General features: G+C 45.7%; 1 protein-coding gene across 2 annotated transcripts in view; it reads left to right on the top strand.

Annotated features, from left to right (window-relative positions):
• The window catches only part of ANGPTL4 (angiopoietin like 4), a 183,471-nt gene extending 169,162 nt beyond the window's left edge, over positions 1 to 14,309 (top strand). The window contains exons 7-8 of one of the 2 annotated variants that reach the window (XM_083179321.1): positions 10,808 to 10,849; positions 13,514 to 14,309. In XM_083179321.1, the coding sequence (XP_083035447.1) occupies positions 10,808 to 10,849; positions 13,514 to 13,587 (116 nt within the window). In that variant the 3' untranslated portion in view covers positions 13,588 to 14,309. Of the gene's footprint in view, positions 1 to 10,807 lie in introns of both variants that reach the window. The other variant, XM_083179320.1, reaches the window with a different exon arrangement.
• The last annotated feature ends 8,284 nt before the right edge of the window (positions 14,310 to 22,593 follow it).

Genomic DNA, 22,593 nt, shown 5'->3' with positions numbered 1-22,593 from the left:
CATGTCTAAGGGGAATGCTGAATGTGTGTCTTATGGTGCTGCTTACAAAGGCACAGACGCTGCAATGATCAACCCGCAGCTCCGGTCCCCTACTGTGCACTGTACTGGTTTGGGCGCACCTGCTGTGCAACACAGAGCTGAACACCTTTCTGGAGCTGACCCACCTGAGTGCAGTGAGCACACCATTACCTCCCCAAAGTCATGACGAAGGCCCCGTGTTCTGCAGAGGAAGCCAGAAACCCCTCTGGTAGCTAAACGTCTCCCTTTCCATAAGAACCAAAACCAGAGAAATTAAGCTTTAAGGCAGTTTTTATTTATCCACAGGGTTAAGCTACATTATAGCAATTATATAGTAGCATGCCTTGACACCAGCGCTGCTGACCCTGTGATGCATGCTGCATTATATAACTTACAGCAATGGTGAACATGCCTGTCACCTTAGTGCTAACAAAATGACAGACTGCTGACACTGGCCCAGGCGCTGCACTGAAAAACCTGCCGGTGTGATCCCTATGCCTGTATCAATGTGTAAACGGCTTTGCATCTCTATACTTTCTATTACAGCTACAGCTGTAAGTGTTCTCTTCATAAGTATAATGAAGATGGATATAAGCTTCTCCCTAAGTATGAAAAACAAACAAGCATTAGAAATGTTCAAAAAATTATATTCTAGATAAATTAGCGCCTGGTCACATGACCAGATAGCCGATATACTGTAGTTCTGTGTTCCCTGTGTTTTGGAACGCACGTAACTTCCGGTAATTGCCGCCCTTAGTATTCAGAGACAAGATAATGTTAGGTCCCATAACCGAAAGGCCAGAAGTTCTGTGCTCCCTGCGTGTTGGTACATACAGGACCTCCGGCATTTACATCCATTAATGTGAGTTTTACTACAGTATGCTGAATAGCATCAAGTAAGGGAAAAAAAACTTGGTGTCAGCCATCTTTAAATAGGGACTATGATACTAATTTTGCAAGTATAACATTCCAGAATGGCAATACTGCTGGACTCATACTAATAGGGTACCTTTAACTAACTTATATATTAAATATTAGAGATATACCTACTCATTCTCACAGCACTTAGGTAGATAAACAGAAGTATTTATATAAGGTTTAACAATTATTATTAACACATACATATATTAAGAAAGAAAAATACATTGAAAAATATAGAAATCTATATGTATACATCAAGTAGTAAGGTAAGGGGTGAACATACACAGAGAAGCTATATAAGTGTTTTGACAAAGTGCACAAACATGAACAGAAATGGAATTATTCTAAACGTATATTATAGGAGTTAGATGGTTAAACATATACAGATGTAGCAGGTCTCATCCTGCCGGGGGCTGGCGAAACTATTGCCAGCCCCCGCCAGGGGGGGCGCGCACGCACGCCCCGTGGCAATGGAGCTCCCAACGGTCCCCCTCGCCACCCCGGCCTCCCCTAACCCTGCCCATATCCCCGTCGAGAGACTGGGATGCGCGTACCAGTTTAATGGAGTCCCTGTCACACGTAGCCGCGACGGAGCGCGGCGGGTACAGTACTCACCCGTCCGCGCCCGCCGCCGGCTAGCGTGTGCAGGCTCCAGTCTGCGGTGTGCGGGTAGCGGCAGCTCTGGGTAGGGATGGCAGCAGTAGTGGTGCCGGGAGGCCGGCGTCGCCATCTTGGTTGAGGGCAGGAGACAGATTGGCCCAGAGTGGAGGTTCCCTCCTCATCCTGTGCTGACAGCCAATGGCAGCCATCCCCTGGGGATATAGGGGATCTGCCTAGGCTGTTCAGTGTCAGTGCAATGAGTCTTTGGAGTCATTCACAACTCCTAGCTGATTCCCGGATCCTGGCTCTTTCTCTCCTGACTCTGGTGCCTTGCTCCCTGCATCTTGCTACAAGGAAGTTTTCTCCTGACACCAATGCTGCAAGTCCTACCTAGTGCTTGTTCCTGCTTGTGTCCCAGAATTACCCTGCACAGCTTTCCGCTGTCCTCCTTCATACAACTCATTCATTCCATCATCTTTCAGTCATCCGGATCCATTTCTTCTGTCATCAAATCAACCTCCTTCCGGATCCTCATCTATGTACTCTGGCTCACCAAGTATACGTTTCCAGATTTCCCTGCCCGTTATTAGTATTGTGCTGGACTCTATTTAATTTATTCCAACTGTCACTTAAAGAAGTATTTGAGTGAAGTTTATCATTTATGAAATCAGTTATTAAACCTGCACGTTTCAATCCTACTCCTCCTGGTCCGTCTCCGGTTCCTGTGCACCACACGACTCCATCCAGCCCTTTAGCCGTGACAGTTTGCACTGACCCGATGGAATCGGGTGAAGCACAGGCCTCCATGACGGATGTTCTTCAAGGCATCATGGCTCGATTGGAACAAGTAGAGACTACCCAGCGTCAAGTGGCTCAATTTCTCCAGACCTTATCATCACCTCAGGCGGCTCCCTCAGTTTCAGCAGCACCAACCTCCGGAGCTTCGGCCTCTGCTGCTCCCCCTGGGCCAGCTGCTCCTCACCATCTACACCTGTCAACCCCCAGTAAATATGACGGGTCCCCGAGGGGGTGTCGAGGATTCCTGAATCAATGTGACGTCCATTTTACCCTCCAGCCTTCCAATTTCCCCTCTCCCAAGACTCGGGTGGCTTACATCGTGTCCCTACTGGCGGGTCCAGCCCTGGAGTGGGTGTCCCCCCTTTGGGAGCGTGCGGATCCCATCCTCAATAACTATGAAGAATTTGTGGCCTCCTTCCGTCGCATCTTCGACGAGCCTGGCAGAGTGTCCTCCGCAGCCACGGAGATACTAAGGATTCGTCAGGGCAGTCGCCCAGTGGGACAATATGTCGTACAATTTCAAACCCTGGCTTCCGAACTCAGATGGAACGAAGAGGCTCTCGTTTCTGCCTTCTGGAACGGCCTAGCCGGGCGCATCAAGGACGAGTTAGCAACTCGCGATTCTCCTTCCACCCTGGCTGAACTCATTTCATTATGTAACAAAGTCGATCTGCGACTCCAAGAACGCCAACTTGAGAGGAATCGCTCTGATCGCCTTCGCCCTCGATTTCCTTCCAATGTCGCACCAGCCTCCAAACCAACCCCGCCTCCTGCGGTGTCAACAGATGAGCCCATGCAAATCAACCGCTCCCGTCTCTCTCTCGAAGAGAAGTCCCGAAGACGGCGAGAGAATCTATGCATGTACTGTGGCTCCTCAGCTCACTTATTGGCTTCCTGCCCGCTGCGGCCGGGAAACGACCGCTCCTAATCTCCCCGAGGGAGGTCCGATTAGGAGTCTTGCTTCCATCTCCCTCTTCTTCTGATTCCACCATTCCGGTTACCCTTGTGTGTCCCCAAGGGAGAAAAAGAGTTCAGGCCCTATTGGACTCTGGAGCAGCGGGAAACTTCCTTTCTTCTTCTTTTGTCACCCAACATGCCCTGCCTGTGCAACCTCTGGATCACTCGCTGGTCCTCACTGCAGTGGATGGGAGTCGAATTCGTAGTGGACAAATCACCCATCAGACCACCCCGGTGACACTGCTCATAGGAGCTCTACATCAAGAGACCCTCGAATTCTTCATTCTTCCACAGTCCTCACACCAAATGGTCCTGGGCCTTCCCTGGCTCTCCAAACATAACCCACACATCGATTGGACCAATATGGAGGTCAAGGCCTGGGGAACAGATTGCCAGTCTACTTGCATTCCTCAGATCCTTCCGGTCTACCAGACCCATCCACAACGTGAGGGTAACTGTCCTTCATCCTCTTCAGCTCCACCCTTGTCGATACCCGCACCATATCGTTCATTTACAGATGTATTCAGTAAAGGTGGTGCCGACACCCTGCCTCCTCACCGTCCTTGGGACTGCCCGATAGAGCTGGTGGCCGGGAAATTCCCTCCTCGTGGCCGCATCTATCCCCTGTCGCTACCTGAGACTGAGGCCATGTCCTCGTACATTCAAGAGAACTTAAACAAAGGTTTCATTCGACCATCTACTTCTCCGGCCGGGGCCGGGTTTTTCTTTGTGAAAAAGAAGGATGGCGGTCTTCGGCCATGTATCGACTATAGGGGCCTGAACGACATCACCATTAAAAACCGCTATCCCTTACCCCTTATCGCAGAACTATTCGACAAGATCAGAGGGGCAGCAATCTTTACTAAATTGGACCTGCGAGGGGCCTACAATTTGATCCGGATCCGTCCAGGTGACGAGTGGAAGACGGCTTTTAACACGCGCGACGGCCACTATGAATACTTGGTGATGCCCTTCGGCCTTTGTAACGCCCCCGCCGTCTTCCAACAGTTTGTAAATGATATCTTTCGGGACTTGCTGTACCACTCCATCGTAGTCTATTTAGACGATATACTCATCTTCTCTCCAAATCTTCAACTTCACAGACAGACAGTGTCCGAAGTCCTACGACGTCTTCGCCAAAATCAACTGTTCTGCAAGTTGGAAAAGTGCGTTTTTGAGGTCACGTCCATTCCATTCTTGGGTCACATTCTCTCCGCCACTGGGATAGAAATGGACCCAGAGAAGGTGAGAGCCATCCAAGACTGGGCAGCCCCCACAACACTCAAAGGAATTCAGAGATTCCTAGGGTTCTCAAACTATTACCGGCGATTTATCCGGAACTTCTCTACTATCGCTGCCCCCCTCACTGCTCTCACTTGCAAGGGAGCTGATCCAAGCCGATGGTCGCCAGAAGCATCCTCTGCCTTCCAGCAGTTAAAGAGAGCATTCATGACGGCACCAATCCTCCTCCAACCAGACCTCGACAGGCCCTTCATTCTCGAGGTGGACGCATCCTCGGAAGGGATCGGAGCCATCTTGTCACAAAAAGGTGAGGATCAAGAATTACACCCTTGTGCCTTCCTCTCCAAAAAATTCCTCCCAGGAGAGAAGAATTACCCCATCGGGGAACAGGAGTTGCTTGCAGTCAAAACTGCGTTAGAGGAGTGGCGATACCTTCTGGAGGGGGCACGGCATAAGATCACCGTGTATTCAGACCACAAAAATCTGTCCTTTCTTAAACAGGCTCAGTGCCTTACTGCCCGCCAAGCCCGTTGGGCCATGTTTTTTGAACGCTTTGACTTCCAAATTAAATTCCGACCTGGAACCACGAATACTAAGGCAGACGCTCTATCCCGCTCCTTTGAGACGACCTCTGACCTAGAGACACCTCCTCGTCCAATCCTTGATCCGCTGGTCTTCGCCCAAGTAACCGTACAGCCATCTCCTCCTCCAGGTAAAACGTTCGTTCCCCCCGAACTCCGCAAGAAAATATTGTCATGGGCACATTCTTCCCGCTTCGCAGGGCACGCAGGAGCACAAAAGACCTTGATGTTCCTGTCACGTTCTTATTGGTGGCCAACCATCCGCCACGACGTAACCAACTTCGTCGCCTCTTGTGTAAGATGTGCTCAGCATAAGGTGCCCAGAACAACTCCCGCTGGTCCTCTCCGCCCTCTAACCATTCCCACAGAACCATGGACCCATCTGTCAATGGACTTCATTTGCGAACTACCTCCCTCAAAAGGTCATACCGCAATCTGGGTAGTGGTCGACCGATTCTCGAAAATGGTCCATTTTTTCCCACTAAAAGGTCTCCCCTCTGCTCCAGTACTGGCTCAGCTATTTATCTCAACCATTTTTAAACTTCACGGACTGCCCAAAGAGATTGTATCCGACCGCGGAGTACAGTTCGTTGCAAAGTTCTGGAGAGCTCTCTGTGCCGCGGTACAGGTCAAACTCAAGTTTTCCACTGCCTTTCATCCCCAGACCAATGGCCAGACAGAACGGGTGAATCAAGACTTGGAGGCCTTTATCCGACTGTTTGTCTCGTCGTCCCAAGATGACTGGGTGGATCTTCTCCCGTGGGCAGAATATATGCATAACAACTCCTATCACTCTTCCTCCGGAACCACCCCCTTCTTTACAGTATTCGGCAAACATCCACGATCTCCGGATTTCTCAGAATTATCCTCTTCCGAAGTTCCTGCAGCAACCACTTCATTACAACGCTTTGCTAAAATCTGGTCGGATGTCCACACCGCCCTTCTTAAATCTTCCGCCCGATACAAGAGGATGGCAGACAGGAAAAGAAGGGCAGCGCCCAGATTGAAAGTCGGAGACCGGGTATGGCTGTCTACCCGCCATATACGCCTCCGTCTGCCCTCTATGAAGCTGGCTCCCCGGTTCATTGGGCCATACCCTATCATCCAAGTCATTAATCCTGTCGCTTATAGACTTCAACTTCCTCCTTCCCTAAGGATTTCGAATTCCTTCCATGTGTCCCTCCTCAAGCCTTTAAGGTTGAACTCTTATCAAAAGAAGATTCCCAAACCGCCCAAGATTAACTCCGAAAGTGGGGCTGAATTCGAGGTAAGACGCATTATAGACTCTCGTTGCCGCAATTCTCGTACCCAGTATCTGGTGGAATGGGTTGGGTTTGGTCCCGAAGAGAACTCTTGGGTGGATTCCATTGATTTGCACGCTCCAAAACTGGTAAAGCAATTTCTCCAGAGAAATCCGCACAAGGCCCATAGGCGCCCTGGGGTCACCCTGAAAAGGGGGGGTACTGTCACACGTAGCCGCGACGGAGCGCGGCGGGTACAGTACTCACCCGTCCGCGCCCGCCGCCGGCTAGCGTGTGCAGGCTCCAGTCTGCGGTGTGCGGGTAGCGGCAGCTCTGGGTAGGGATGGCAGCAGTAGTGGTGCCGGGAGGCCGGCGTCGCCATCTTGGTTGAGGGCAGGAGACAGATTGGCCCAGAGTGGAGGTTCCCTCCTCATCCTGTGCTGACAGCCAATGGCAGCCATCCCCTGGGGATATAGGGGATCTGCCTAGGCTGTTCAGTGTCAGTGCAATGAGTCTTTGGAGTCATTCACAACTCCTAGCTGATTCCCGGATCCTGGCTCTTTCTCTCCTGACTCTGGTGCCTTGCTCCCTGCATCTTGCTACAAGGAAGTTTTCTCCTGACACCAATGCTGCAAGTCCTACCTAGTGCTTGTTCCTGCTTGTGTCCCAGAATTACCCTGCACAGCTTTCCGCTGTCCTCCTTCATACAACTCATTCATTCCATCATCTTTCAGTCATCCGGATCCATTTCTTCTGTCATCAAATCAACCTCCTTCCGGATCCTCATCTATGTACTCTGGCTCACCAAGTATACGTTTCCAGATTTCCCTGCCCGTTATTAGTATTGTGCTGGACTCTATTTAATTTATTCCAACTGTCACTTAAAGAAGTATTTGAGTGAAGTTTATCATTTATGAAATCAGTTATTAAACCTGCACGTTTCAATCCTACTCCTCCTGGTCCGTCTCCGGTTCCTGTGCACCACACGACTCCATCCAGCCCTTTAGCCGTGACAGTCCCTCTCCGTCGGCTCTCACCAGCGGGGATGGTCTGGCGAGGCCGGCCAATAATGAGAGGGGGCTCCATCTGTATACATATATTGTTCTTATTTATGCCCTAGCAGCATTGCCCTTAGACAATTAAAACCAATGCTATCTCTGGCTTGCGCAATATAAATATTTTGGACAGTGTCCCTGAACTTTTGATATATCTAGGGGACTTGGACGCAAACACAAGCCTAAGACAGCGTCTCTGAATTCCGCCGGTTAACCTTGGCTGGTTACTTCCCCCCTCCCCTGGGAGACTGCTCTTTTCACAGTCAAGGAAGACCGTGTGAATACTGTAAATTACCAACACAGTATGCCAGGGGTTCCAAATCTTTTTCTAATCAGGGCACCTTAGAGTATCAGAATTTTTCTATGGCACCCCTAGGCCCCAAAATATATATATCAAATTAAGTAGATTGTGTTTATATGTGCTTCTTAGGTTCAGTTATGTGGTAAAGGGCAGGATTTGGTTCTGATTGTACAGATTTTATGATTGACAGCTACCAGCACTGTTTTTTTCCAGAAATAATTGATCATAAATAATTTGAATTGGTCCTGGACGACCAACCCGAGGCACCCCTGCAAGTGTCCCGAGGCACTCCAGGAAACATAGGCGCGCACAGTTTGGGAACCACTGCAGTATGTAAATGAAGGGCTGGTTGGGGAAATGCACTAAAGAAAAGGCCAGAGTGAATGTACACTACAGTACATTAAAGAGTTCAGTCCTGTGCTTTAGCATTTGTGTGCCAGATACTAGGTCGGGTCCATTGATTAAACACAGTGTTTCTGTATGCTATTTTTATTGATAGTCTATTGGACTTGGATGCACACACAAGCCTAACGTCACTTGTATACATTGTAGGGTACAGCCTTTGCCATAAAGCTCAAAATTGAGCTCCGGTGCATCCTGTTTCCACTGATCAATTAAGCTGTAGGAACATCTAAAGGATGAAGTCAACACATGGTAAATTCAGTTGATTGGAAATGATTTGGAAAGGCACACACCAGTCTATATAAGGTTCAACACTTGACAGTGCATTTCAGAGCACAAATCAAGCATATGAAGTCAAAGGAATTGTCTTTAGACCTCTGAGACAGAATTGTCTCAAGGTACAAATCTGGTGAAGGGTACCTGCTGATCTGAAGGTCACAATGAGCATAGTGGCCTCCATCATCCATAAATGGAAAAAGTTTGGAACCAACAGGACTCTTCCTAGAGCTAGCTGGCCATCTAAACTGAGATATCCGGGGAGAAGGGCCCTAGTCAGGGAGGTGATCAAGAACCTGATGGTCTCTATGTCAGAGCTATAGTGTTCCTCTGTGGATGAAGAGAACCTTCCATAAGGACAACCATCTTTTGCAGCAATCCACCAATCAGGACTGTATGGTAGAGGGGCCAGACGGAAGCCACTCTTTAGTAAAAACCTGCTCCGAAGCACTCTTGACCTCAGACTGGGGCCACTGTTCATCTTTCAGCAGGACAAAGACCCTAAGCACACAGCCAAGATATCAACATAGTGGCTTTAGGACAACTCTGTGAATGCCCTTGAGTGGCCCAGCCAGAGCCCAGACTTGAATCCGATTGAACATCTCTGGAGAGATCTGGAAATGTACTACGACACTTCCCATGTAATCTGGAGCTGGAGGGGTGCTGTGAAGGTGATGTTAGGACTCTGGAGGCTACCACCAAACTTGACCCCTAACTCTGTTGCCTCTCCTCGTGGTTGACGGACACGTGTGGTGCTAGCCTTCACCTATAACAACCGCATTCGAAGGAGCTGGTTATGCCAGCTCCAACCCCGATGTCGCCAGGCCTTACATGAGACAACGTGTCCGCCAAGGCGAGGAGAGTGCAAGAGGAAAGCTGACTAAAGAGACACACAGGATGGGGTACCCCCAGAGTCTACACAAATGCGGGTGCAACAATGCACTAAGTTGGTAAATAACAAAACACGCCCAGACTACTGCCCAAGGAAGGAATGACCCCCAGTGCGAGCTGCTGCAATAATGCAGAGATGGTACCATGCAAAATAATAATAACAGAAGCAGCTGCAGGGAGAGCCCCTGACTTATCTGGAATGATGGTACACAGCAGACAGAATACAGTAAGCTGCAGCGCAGGCAGGCAGGACTGCTGACCGGGACCAGGAACACGGACACCGTAGCACAAGCCAGGCTTGGGGTTCAGGACGCTCGACAGGAGTACTTCCTGGGGTACACAGGGCAGTATCCAGGCTCTGAATGGACTGGACAAGGCTCAGCACAAAGCTAACAAGCAGCTAGGACAGAACACTGACTAGACTTAAATAGAACTATAAGTGGCGGGGTCTGCATGCTGAGAACCTAACTAAATAACCTTGCAGGCAGCCACACCCAAGAAGCAGGGTATGCATGAAACCCAGAGAGCTGGATCCACAAAACCCAGAGTACAGATCCAGGGAAATCATACAAGCTACAAACAGAATATATAAACTGCACATTTACACCAATCCACTGGAGGTGGATCGTAACAGTACCCCCCTCTTGAAGAGGGGTCAAGGGTCCCCAAATACCAGGTTCTCCAGAACATGGATACATCCAAAAGCCTGGCAATGCGGGTACTAAGAACCGAACACGAAAAACAGAAACAAGCTGCAGCTTGTAACAGGTGAATGGGCAAAACTGCCCAAAGATAGGGTGCCAAGCTTGTGGCATCATAATCAAAAAGACTTGAGGCTGTAATTGCTGCCAAAGGTGCATCAACAGAGTATTGAGCAAAGGCTGTGAATACATTTGCAAAATTCCCCCAAAACTTTTTTTCACGTTATTATTATGGGGTATTGTGTATAGAATTTTGAGAAAATTTATTTATTCATTCCATTCCATAACAAAATGTGGAAAAAGTGAAGCGATGTGCATTCTTTCCAGATGCACTGTATTCTGTAATGTAGATTTGATAGTACACCAATCTATTATTCTGTGCATGAATCTACATTCTTTCCTTATAAAGGTTTATAAGTAATTTTGTTCAGTGGGATTTATCTCAAGATGAAATGAAGGCCTACAACTTTTTCACCTGATGTATTATAAACACAACTTTCAGTTAATAATAATTGTCAGTACACTGTCTATTGTTTATAGGACACTTCATTTAATGCTAATATTGTTCTCAAAAAGTGTAATGTGTTCAATTGCTAGTGATGTACTGCTGGTCAAATCTCTTGATGCCTTTCATTTGATACAGTCTAATCTTTGCTTGTGTATATTTAGGGTTCTATGCATCCAACTCTACATGAGCCTTCTTATTTGAGTATATATATTTATATAATCTCTGTGTAGAGGTTTATTTGTTAATTACTTAATAAATGTGTTACTGATGTTTTTTTGTGCACAACCAAATTACCTCTTATTTTTTCCCTTCTAGGAGGCTGGTGGTTTAGCACATGTGGTCAGTCCAATCTAAATGGTAAATATTTCAGCTCAATACCTTTAAATCGACATGAGAGAAAGCAGGGCATCTTTTGGAAGACTTGGAGGGGCAGATATTACCCACTGAAATCCAGCACCATAAAAATTTGCCCTTTGAAATTGAAGACAACTATGTAAACATGAGGGAAAAAAGACATATTTTATATATTAAGATCAGTTCTATTTGTGTAGATACAGATATGAACTACTCACATTTGTGTACTGATATGGCATATGTGGTTCTGTGTGATAACCTCATATTCTTATATGCAGTGGTCGAAGTGGGGCGGTATACGGGGGTATGGCATACCCCCACTTTAATCTGAAGATAAAAAAAAAAAGTTTTTTTTCCCCCTCAGGATGCTCTCTGATCACTCAGCAGCACATATTGTGCTTTTGTAATACCCCTGTACAACGGGGCAGTCTGGCAGGGGACGTTGATGGACAGGGGGGTGTCCGAAGGTGCGCACTATATTCACTCTTTACTTTTCCATACCCCCACTTCAAACAAAATTTCCACTTCGACCACTGCTTATATGTAGAATCACCTTTGCATCAAAGGTTCCACAATTAGAGCTGTGAGCCTTAAGCTGTAGTATTAGTAAATATTTAAATGTAAACTGCAGATTAGAATGTACTGTACCAAAACAAGAGCTTAGTTTTACTGCATGTGGCAGTTAACAGTCAATGGGGCAGATGTAATAAGCCTTAACAGATAAATGCAAGGGTGATAAAGAGAGATAAATGTCCAGCAAATCAGCTCCTTACTGACTTTTTTCAAACACAGTCTGTAACATGGCAGCTAGCAGGTGATTGGATGGGTGTTTAGCTCTCTTTATCACCCTTGCATTTATCTCTTGATAAGGCTTAACAAATCTGCCCCATTGTGACATTGACAAAGGGTCAACATGATTTTTTTTTTATGGTGTCTATATCAACAACTCATCATTTGGAATCCCAATTATTGTAGTGCATACATTCGCATGCCTCCCTTTGCTCACCCTTTGCTTAGGGCCATCTGCATCACTGCACAGGGCACACTTTACCATTCCCATTTGGAGTCCATGTGAATGGCAAAGCATATTTGTGTGTCAACCTTTTGTCAACGTCAACCTTTTAACTGTCGACCTTTTGGTGTCAACCTTTTGACTGTCTATTTAGACATTTAAGGGTATTCAATGCTCTGGCGAGCACACAGCAGCGAATCCTGTTTTGGATTCGCTGTGCGCTCGCCGTGATTCACTGCCACCCGCTATTCGCCGTCAGCTCCCAGCCCACACTATTCAATGCGTCAGGGGCTCGATGCCCCTGACGGCGAAAATAACCGCATACGGCGAATTACAGTCAGCGCTCTACTGCTGGGAGCCGAGGATGGGGACGGGACAGCACTCTGGGGATGGAGCTGGAGAAATGGCGGGGGTGCACGGGGACGGGTCAGCAGCACTACCAGACCTCCGGCTCCAGCAGCCCTGGCACTGACATCTGCAATCACCTCGCAGGGTCTGCCGAAGCCGGAGGTCTGCTGCTGCTGCTGGAGCCTTCTCCCTACTCACACGGCAATATCCTGGCTCTCTCCACTGCTGCTGCGGCTACACTTCAGGGGATGGAGTGGAGTCCGGGCGGGGGAGTGCAATGACAGCCTGAGGATGGGGACGGGTTCAGCAGCAGTAGCAGACCTCCGGCTCCAGCAGTCACAGCGCTGACATCTACTATCAGCACGCTGGGGCTGCTGGAGCCAGAGGTCTACTGCTACTGCTGGACCCATCTTCTTACTGGTCAGTGGCGTCCTGTCCCGGCTCTCTCGCCTTCCTGCAGACCTCCGGCTCCTACTCCCCTCCGTCAGAACTGGCTGTGCATCAGCAGACGTCACACGCACAGCAGTAGCAGACCTCCGGCTCCAGCAGTCCTATCGCTGACATCTACTATCACCACGCTGGGGCTGCTGTAGCCGGAGGTCTGCTGCTACTGCTGGACCCATCTCCTTTACTTATCAGTGGCAGTGTTTTGTCCCGGCTGTCCCTTCCAATAGCAGCTCACGTCCCCCGCATCCCCGTCCCCCTGCTCAGCTGGCTGCCAGTTCGCTGAGGGGAAAAAAAAAAGGCGCTTGTAAAGGCGTAAAAAAAGCATGACCCTTCAAATAAAATTAAAACTGATTTTTTGGTCATAAAAAAATAAAAGAAAACATTTAATTTACAAGTACACATAACAGTTCACCAAAAAAAGATGACGAATGTAAAATGGAGAATCCAGGGGAAAATCACTGGAGAAAGCAGTTCTCCACTTCAGCATTGAATACACTCTCGGCGAATTCCACTAAAAACCCCATTGAAAATCACAGGCGAATTGTGGAGAATCATTTACGGCGAATCGGCAGACATTCGCTGTTCATTTGTGGCGAATTGCCTCCATTGAATATGGCAAAAAAATTTTCCTAACAGAAAAATTCGCCGTTAACGTTAACCCAGCGAATTGCCAGATTCACTGAAAAAAACGGCAAATCTGAGGCATTGAATACTGGCCATTGTCTGTGAGTCATCCGGATCCCTGTTTTAATACGAAGTCAGTTATGAAGTCTTGTCATTGTGCTTTTTGCATGTAAAACTATTTGGCAAACATTTAAAACTATTTATATTTCCACTTCACTGCTTTATTTATAATGCAGTTCTAGGTGTCAAACTCAGACTCGCCCATCAGTTGGCATATTGCATGTGCGTGGACATGTGGTTGAGCAAATAGATTGGAGCTTCATTGGAGCAGGGACTGATGTGAATGTTCAAATATTCTCTGAAAAGCGCTGTGGAATACGTGTGCTCTATATAAATAACTGGTAATAAATAATGCAGAAAGGTAGCCCACCTGACTGCCAAACAGAGAAGGGTGATTAGTCACTCCACAGAACACATTTCCACTCCTCTTCAGTCCAGGGTCAATGTGCATTACACCACTACATCCAATGCTTTGCAACTGCTTAACTAAGGAAACCCATTCCATTAGGCTAAAGGTGCCCATAGATCGCATAGCACCTAGTACAAAAAGCATGCAATATGCTACAGCCGCGTGCTTTTTTTACTAGATGTGATGTGATCTAGTTTAAAAAGTATGTACAGCACATACTTTTTGTGCTGTGCGATGTGATGTGCGTGGGAGCTTGCATCGCACCCGAAATATACACTGTGTATGGGCACCGTAAATACTTAAATTCCATAAAGTATATATTATGGTCTATATTAAAAATTATATTTGGCTTTAAGAAACTATGCAAAGCTTGTACATAATTCTCTAAAATCACATCTAGATGTTAGGTGCAATTTGAAATTCAAGTCATATTGACTGATGTAAGAAGGTAATCGAAGTGTTAATGTGTGTGTGGGTGTGTATATATATATATACATATAATTTGTGTATATGTGTTTTTTTTTTGTATTGTCTTTTTAAATAAAGGAATTGTCGAAAACGTTTCCTAAACTATTCATTTATGATTTAATGTGCAGATGTTGATGGGACAGTTCACAATCCATTCAATAGACTCTAATGCTCTTTTCCAATTATTAAATCGAGTCTGACTGCACACCAAGGAGCATTTTTTTTGTGCGTTTTTGCTTTTTTAAATAGTACTCTATTGATGTATCCTGTTCTGTAAAATATATGAATATTGCAGAGTTGAGAAGCAATAAAGCAGCCCATACATGCTGCTTTGTGGGCGTGCTTTCTGTGCTGTACTAGCACATACTTTTTGTACTTAGGTTTCATCACATTGCATCGCATTGCATGCACAATAAATGCAAATGCAATGCAATGCAATGTGATCCGTGCTAGTACAGCACGCCCACAAAGAAGCGTGTATGGGCTGCTTATCAGCTACTTTAGATACACATATAGCACTGGGTTGTGGAGCAGTACCAGCTACACAGAAAACACGAATAGTACCGGGCTGGGGAGCAGTGCCAACTACACAGTATACACAGATAGTTCTGGGTTGCAGTGGCTTGAAGCACTGGCAAGGCAATTTGCCCCTTTTATCCCCTGAGCAGTCAGCTAGTACCAGATCTGCCTTGAATTGGTCAGTTTCTGGTCATGAGACATTTGGCAAGATGGCTACATGGGATGAAAAGTACCAATATAGGCCCACAGTGCAGAATACTACTAGCAGGTGTACCCTAAGTTTTCCAAAGAGGGAGAGTCTGTATCAGCACTTCACATGGAGGAAGCATCTGTAACTCTAATGCGGCTAAAGACTCTCCATGGATCGCAGCAATATCACACACAGCCATGAGAGTAAGGCACATGGTTTATATCCACGGACGTGGTTAGGTATGGTTAAAATATAAAATTTTGAACACTGGGTTGGTACTGTAGGCATTCTGCGTGTCAGGATTGTCTACTCTGGGATATCGATAACAACCCACAGTGGCACCCTAGAAGAGTGAGTGGAGATAATATATTGTAGCTGTAGATACTGGATAAAAAAGCTGCCCACCACACCCAGCAACTTAGGGCACCACATTGTCTCCAAAGTTTCCCTTCGTCCCACCATACAAGTTCCCCAAACTTAAGGGGTGATACAGGTTAATTTGCAAAGCACATTTGGTTTGCTAATGGACAAAACCATGTGCACTGCATGTGCTAAGAGAGTTAATTTTGGGTGGGTTGTGTACTTCAGACTGATATCTATATTGCAGTGTAAAAATAAAGCATCCATTATTTACCCTGCGCAGAAACTAAATAAATCACCCAAATCTAACTCTCTATACATATTACATCTGCCCCACCTGCAATGCACATGGTTTTGTCCATTAGAAAACCAAATCTGCTTTGCAAACTAACCTGAATCACCCCCTTAGTTTCCAGGTCAATTGCAGTGTTTGCAGTCTGAGCTTTTAAGGCAAGTGACAGCTTTATTGCCAGCAAAGAAGGACAGAGGCTAACAGAAAATCCAAGGGAGTATAATGTAAGCATTTAGCGTTTCCTAAGAAATATGCAAAATTCATTCTGATAAATACTGTAATAAAGCCTCATGTCTCACAGTGCAATTTCTTCTAACACACCACTTATAAAGAGATGTACCAATTTGCTTTATGGAAAAAGGGTAAGAGTAAAATAGCCTTACGCATGCGTACTGCAACCCAATTGCATGCGCAGTCATTTCATAATTGGTCGCTATGTGAATTTGCACAGCAGCAATCAGCTCTGAATCAGGCTCATAGTGTGCTGGATTTTTGATATTTGTATCCCAAAGCACTAAAACTGAGTAGTCCAATGTAGAAGAAGATTTAAATGGTCTGTGACAACATAAACCATTTGCCCCAGTTTTATGAATCATCATTATTATAACAGCTTTAATATAATCTCTGTCAATGTGGAGTTTTGATACCAACACCATTCCTCCGTTGCTTTAGAGTTCTGAAAATAACACCAAATATTCGGCACTGCTGGCTTATTGACACAAAGGAACTTTGGGCCTTATTTTGGTTCATTCTTTCTGACAAAATCCTTCTTAGATGGACAAAACCATGTGCACTGCAGGTGGGGCAGATGTAACATGTGCAGAGAGAATTAGATTTGGGTGAGTTATTTTGTTTCTGTGCAGGGTAAATACTGACTGCTTTATTTTTACACTGCAATATAGATCTCACTTTGAAGTAAAACCCCACCCAAATCTAATTCTCTCTGCACAAGTAGCACCTGCCCCCCTGTAGAGCACATGGTTTTGCCCATCTAAGAAGGATTTTGTCAGAAAGAATGAACCAAAATAAGGCCCTTTGTATGATATCTGCTCCTTAAACCGGAGCCTATTTATAAATATCTAAATCCCTGGATGAAAGATAGAGGAAGCTTTCTATCCCAATAAAGAAAGGGACAACCAATCCAATACGATATTTGCAATTGGAAAGTCGAATTCCCATGCATGTTCTTACTGAAAGTGCCGCAATTAAAGATATAAGTACCGCTGAAAATAATAATTTGCGAATCTGCATAAGTGTCCTACATATGTCATTGTGATTAACCTTTATCTTTATTCAGAAATTTATATTTTATTATTGTATTAATAAATCTATTGCTTTTTATGACAATTGCGCTCCTTTTCTTATTAAGAATTATTTGTGCTTATTATTAATATTCTTACATTAGGGTGCACAGGACTAAACATAACCGTAACTGAAGAACTAAAACAGCAAGGTAACAATTAGCAGAACAATTCTTACTACACAATACAGCTGCTGTGTAGGAAAGAATAGGAGTTGTCCACATGCTACCAGGGGCAGGTTATTATTGATAGAGATGAATGAGCACAGTTGAACAGAGCTGCAGGTATACATGTGAGTAAGAGAGCTTTAACTGAAATGCAAGAAGAGGACTTTTGAGAACAGGAGGGCCCTGCTCCGGGGAGATTACAGTCTACAGGTAGGGGGAGACAAACAGGTGACATGAGGTTCAGGCAAGGAGGCCTGAAAGTATGAAGTGAGCATGGCAGGGATGGTCAGGACATGCGGTAGCAGGTAGAGAGAGCTGGCATGGTAGTAGGTTATGCAGTGTTTTGCAGATGTCACAAAGGTATGCAACAGGGTAGACACACCAGCATGGGTAAAAAACTAATTATTGATGATCTAAGTAGATTAGAGGAGTGGTCAAGAGCATAGCGTAGCAATTACAGTTTAATGCCAAAAACTGCAAAAGCATGCACTTGGGTTTCAAGTACCCAAATAATAAATATAGTATAAATGGCACTATAATGGAAACTACTGAGGAGAGGGATCTAGGTGTCACTATTTCAAGTGATTAAAAGCAGGTAGGCAATGAATAAGAAAAGTTAGATGCTTGGTTGCATAGGAAGAGGAATCACCAACAGAAAGATAGAAATAATAATGCCACTGTATAGGTCATTGGTACGACCTCATCTAGAGTACTGAAGGCATATCGCCAGAGATTAGAGACTGTACAAAGAAGGGCAACTAAAATGGTGCATGGCCTACATCACAAAACCTGGAAAGACTAAAATATCTTAATATGTATAGTTTAGAGCAGAGAAGGGAAAGGGGGACATGATAGAAACTTTCAGATATATCAAGGGTTTTAAGGTACATGAGGGAGACATTGTTCACAGAAAGAGGAGCAACAGAACATGAGAACATGCACTGAAATTAGAGGGAGGAAGATTCAGGGAAAAATTTTAGGAAAAATTACTTCACAGAAAAGGTAGTGGATAAGTGGAATAGCCTCCCATCAGAGGTGGTAGAGGCAAATACAGTAGAGCAATTTAAATATGCTTGGGCTATGCATTTTGATATCCTTACAAAGAAATAAGGATCAAATATGGCTTGAGGTAAAATGTTTAAAAAGGGGGCAGACTAGCTGGGTACTGGTAGAGGTCAGAAGAGAAGAGGGGTAGTTTTGTGTCATCGGCGTAGAGGTGATATTGAAAGCACAATAAGCTTAGGAGTTTGGTGGCAAACGGGTGAAAAGAGATTGGGCTAGATGGTGAGGAAGGGTCAAGGTTGGGTTGTTTTAAGAATCGGTGAGACAAAAGCATGTTTGAATGGTGAGGGAAAGTGTGATAGATTGAAATGGTGAGCAAGGTGAGAGCATGCAGTGGGGGAGAGGGAGTGAATAAGATGAGAGGGAAGGGGCAATTGGATTGTGGAGAGGATAGGATGAGGGAGAGGACTTCTTTGGTGACGTGGAAGGAGCACAAGGAGGGATAGGTGGAGGAAGCAGTTTGTGAGGAAAATGTTTCATGGTGGATGGAACACAGGGCCTTATTCTTGTTCACTCTTTCTGACAAAATCCTTCTTAGATGGACAAAACCATGTGCAGTGCAGGGGGGGCAGATGTAACTTGTACAGAGAGAATTAGATTTGGGTGGGGTTTTACTTCAAAGTGAGATCTATATTGCAGTGTAAAAATAAAGCAGCCAGTATTTTCCCTGCACAGAAACTAAATAACTCAACCAAATCTAATTCTATCTGCACATTTTACATCTGCCCCCCTGCAGGGCACATGGTTTTGTCCATCTAAGAAGGATTTTGTCAGAAAGCGTGAACTAGAATAAGGCCCACAGTGAGGGCAGCGCTGGTAGTGAAACAATTAAGAACCAGTCAAGATTACCTAATAACAATAATTTTCATTAATAAAAAAATAGATAATAATACATATACAGACATAAAAATATAAATGCAAATATAAATATATAAGAAAATTATCAAAACATTGATGAATCAATATAGTATGTACCGGCCAATACAGTCAAAGAAAAAAAGAAAAAAATCAATAAAAAAAATTGTTTTCGTTTTAGTTAAAAAAGGAGATGTAATTGATCCACTGATAATTGGAGTGAAATAAGCTGTCCTTGTTAATATTGTTGCAATATTCCTTAATAAATGACAAACAGTCGCTGAATATGGGTTAGTAGGTTATTAAAGTGATTAGCTGATATACAGCACTTGTAAAGAGGTCACAGTCTTTTATTAATTAGGCAGGTCAGTTAGTAAGATTTCAAGCAGCATTTCTAGTCGACGGGACTGAGAATGTAATGCACTTATATATTTAAAGTACCTGGGAGACAGTTGTGCATTACTCACAGAATACAGTTTATAGTGCTGGTTGTAGACAGCTTAATGGCTTTCAGCTCACCGTTCACAATTAAGGTGCTCCTGCGGTGCAGTAAGGTTCAATGGTTGCTACCTTATGTGGTACCACTGCAACGTGATAATGTGAAATGAAAAACATTTTTAGTAAACTGAAAAAATGAAAACATGAAAAAACGGTAAAAAATTAAAAAACACTCCAAACTATCTTTTTGATGAGTCTGTTTGGGCTAAGTGTCTTAAGCTTAATCATCCACTGTGCTTCTTTTCTAAGAAGCATCTTTCCCCTGTCGCCTCCTCTCAGACTGATGGGTACATGGTCGACAATTTGATGTTGTAGGTCCTTTAAGGAATGGCCACTGGTTGTTCAGGTCCTTTAGTTTTGTCTCTCCGTTCAATGGCCTCCTTGATGGCCGAACGATGTAACACCATCCTTATACATAGGGTCTTTATCGTTTTCCCTAGGTAGAGGAGGTTGCAGGGGTATTTCATTATATTGATAACGTGCGTTGTAGTGCACATTAACACATGTCAAATTTTATGTGTGGCTCCTGTGTTTGGATCCATGAAATTTGCTCCCGTAATCATGTTGTTGCACATAGTGCAACGAAGGCACTTATAACACCCTGGACTTCTCTGTAAAAAGTTGGAATCTGCACCCGGTTTGTCCATCCCTGTAATGTCTGTATGGACCAGTCAGTCTATCAGTTTTCTCCCACATCCAGCAGGGGACACTGCTTTTAAACCATGGGGATTGGGATGTGGTCTGGAGGAGCCGGCACTTTAAGAAAATTTGACACGCTGGCTACTTCCCTTCCCATTCCCCTCCAGACTCCAGTCTTTGGAAAAAAGTGTCTGTTGGAGTCAGACCCCGGTCTCTCTGGAGACTGAAGATTATTTTTTTTATTTGTTGCTGTGTTTTTGGCTGCACTGGTCTCTGGGGAGAGCCAGGTCGTCTCTGCATGCAGTGAACCTCCTGTGCTCAGCCAACGGGGTGAAGAACTGCTCCCGGGGACCCGCCGCTGCTGCTGCAGCATGCGTTACGGGTCCATGGCATACCACACTTCCCCAGGGGCACAAGGGTGGTTTAGGCATCTGTGTGGTGTCTGGCAGCCTTGCTAGCTGCCAGAATGGAAACAGGCAGGCTGGGTGACGCGCGCAGCGTGTTCTCTGGCAGTTAGCTTACCCTGCTCAGTCGGGCGATGATGTCACAGGAAGTGACGGACTACAGGTGCTGGAGAGGGTAACAGGAAGCCGGAAGGGCAGTTTCCTGTATGGGATCTGTCAGCTGATGGAGGCGTCCTGTATAATACAGGGCCCAGAAAGCCCACACATTGCCTGTTTCTCAGTGGTGGCGGCAGCTACCGGTAGCAGGGTCCCTGCGCACATCAAGCAGAACATTCTCTCGCCCATACATCCAGGTTGGTGGTCTGGGGAGAAGTCTGGTGTGGGTTGAATCTGGGGAGGCTGCTTTCCCCCTGTTCTTTATTCAGGCTCAGGTTGTTTATTCACTTGAGGTGTGTTTGCACGGTTGGGTGTCTATTATGGCTGATAGAAGTACCTCAAAAGCGGCACAAAAATTGTATACCTACAAAAAGTATAATGTGCAGTTTAAGCAGCATCTTAAAGGTGGTGCTGTTTGTGAGACATGCTATGGTGCACCCCAAGCTACAGGGTCACACCAGCAGTCATCTGAGCTCACAAAAGTTCTTGCTAATTTAGCAGCTGAGCTGGCTGCCTCTTGCAGAGAAAGAGAGGTGTTGCAGGCTCAAATTGATTCCCTCTTATCAGCTGAGCCTCCATGGGCCACGACTTTATTAAGGTCAGTGGACAGTTTATCCAGAGCTTTTCCCTCATCGTCTCAGGCTATCCCTTTATCTCCTAGGAGAAGGGGCCCTGCTGTGTCACTTCAGTCAGATGACGCAGAGTCCTCAGAAGAGGAAGGGGAAGTTTTATTGGAGGATGTTTATGAGCCTCTCATAGATTATTATGTGGATGAAGATTCTCAGGGTATTGATGCCCTAATTAGAACGGTCAAACAGACATTGGAATTGTCGGATCCGGACGTTCCAGTTCCGGTATCCATTTTTGGAAGGACCCCTAAACAACTGGTGTGTTTCCCAGAGTCTCCAGAATTGGATAAGTTGTTGTTAAAGGCCTGGCAGACACCAGATAAAAAAATCCAGGTGTCCAAAAGGTTTGTTTTATATCCTTTTTTACAGGAGGCAAGGAACAAATGGGAGTCTCCTCCTCCAGCAGACACTTCTGTGTCTAGGTTATCCAAGCGTACAACTCTTCCTATTCCAGGAGCAGTGGCGCTTAAGGAGGCTCCAGACCGCAGGTTGGAAGCCACTCTTAAATCCATTTATTTGGCCTCTGTTTTTTTGTTGAGGCCTGCTTTAGCAGGGGCCTGGGTAAGCAAGGCCGTTCAAAGATGGGCGGCCGAGCTGGCAGCCGGTCTAAAAGGTAATAGGCCGAGGGCTGAATTAGTGCCCTTGGCTGAATATATCCAGGATGCGGCTGGATATCTGGTAGAGGCTGCTACTGATATGGTGGCATTAGGGGCCAGGATTTCGGCATCTGCTATTTTGGCTAGGCGTTCGCTATGGCTCCGGTCCTGGCAGAGGCAGAAATCAAGATGGCTGTGGAGGCCTTACCGTTCAGAGGAGATGTATTGTTTGGTCCTGAATTGGATAAATTAATTTCTCAGGCTACAGGCGGTAAATCTACCTTCCTGCCATCATTGCCACCGGCTTCGAAAAGGCCTTATGGAGGACCGTCCTTTCGAGCATTTCGAGGTACAGCAAGAGGCAGAGGTAGAGGCAGAGGGGCCTTCTCAGCATTTAGAGGAAGACATGATAGGGGAGCATCCACACCAGTGCCCACAGCATCTACCGCTCGCCGATAGGAGCAGAAGTCCCCGGAAAAGCCTGTTTCATGACGGGATCCCCGACCACCTGGGAAGTCCTCAGGTGGGTGCAAGACTGTTAGATTTTACAGAGGAATGGAGACAGACTTGCACGGATTGGTGGGCTCAACAGGTGGTGTCAAAAGGGTACCAGCTGGAGTTCACAGTTTTTCCTCCATAATTTTTTTTTTCAACAGGGCTCCCATTGTTGAAATCAAAAAGGGAAGCTCTCGAGTCAACGATACAAAAACT

Source organism: Crinia signifera, chromosome 1 (genome assembly GCF_055691185.1).
Source record: "Crinia signifera chromosome 1, ASM5569118v1, whole genome shotgun sequence".
Lineage (NCBI taxonomy): Eukaryota > Metazoa > Chordata > Amphibia > Anura > Myobatrachidae > Crinia > Crinia signifera.
Note: the sequence above shows the minus strand (reverse complement) of the source record. Positions and strands in the feature narration are given on the sequence as shown.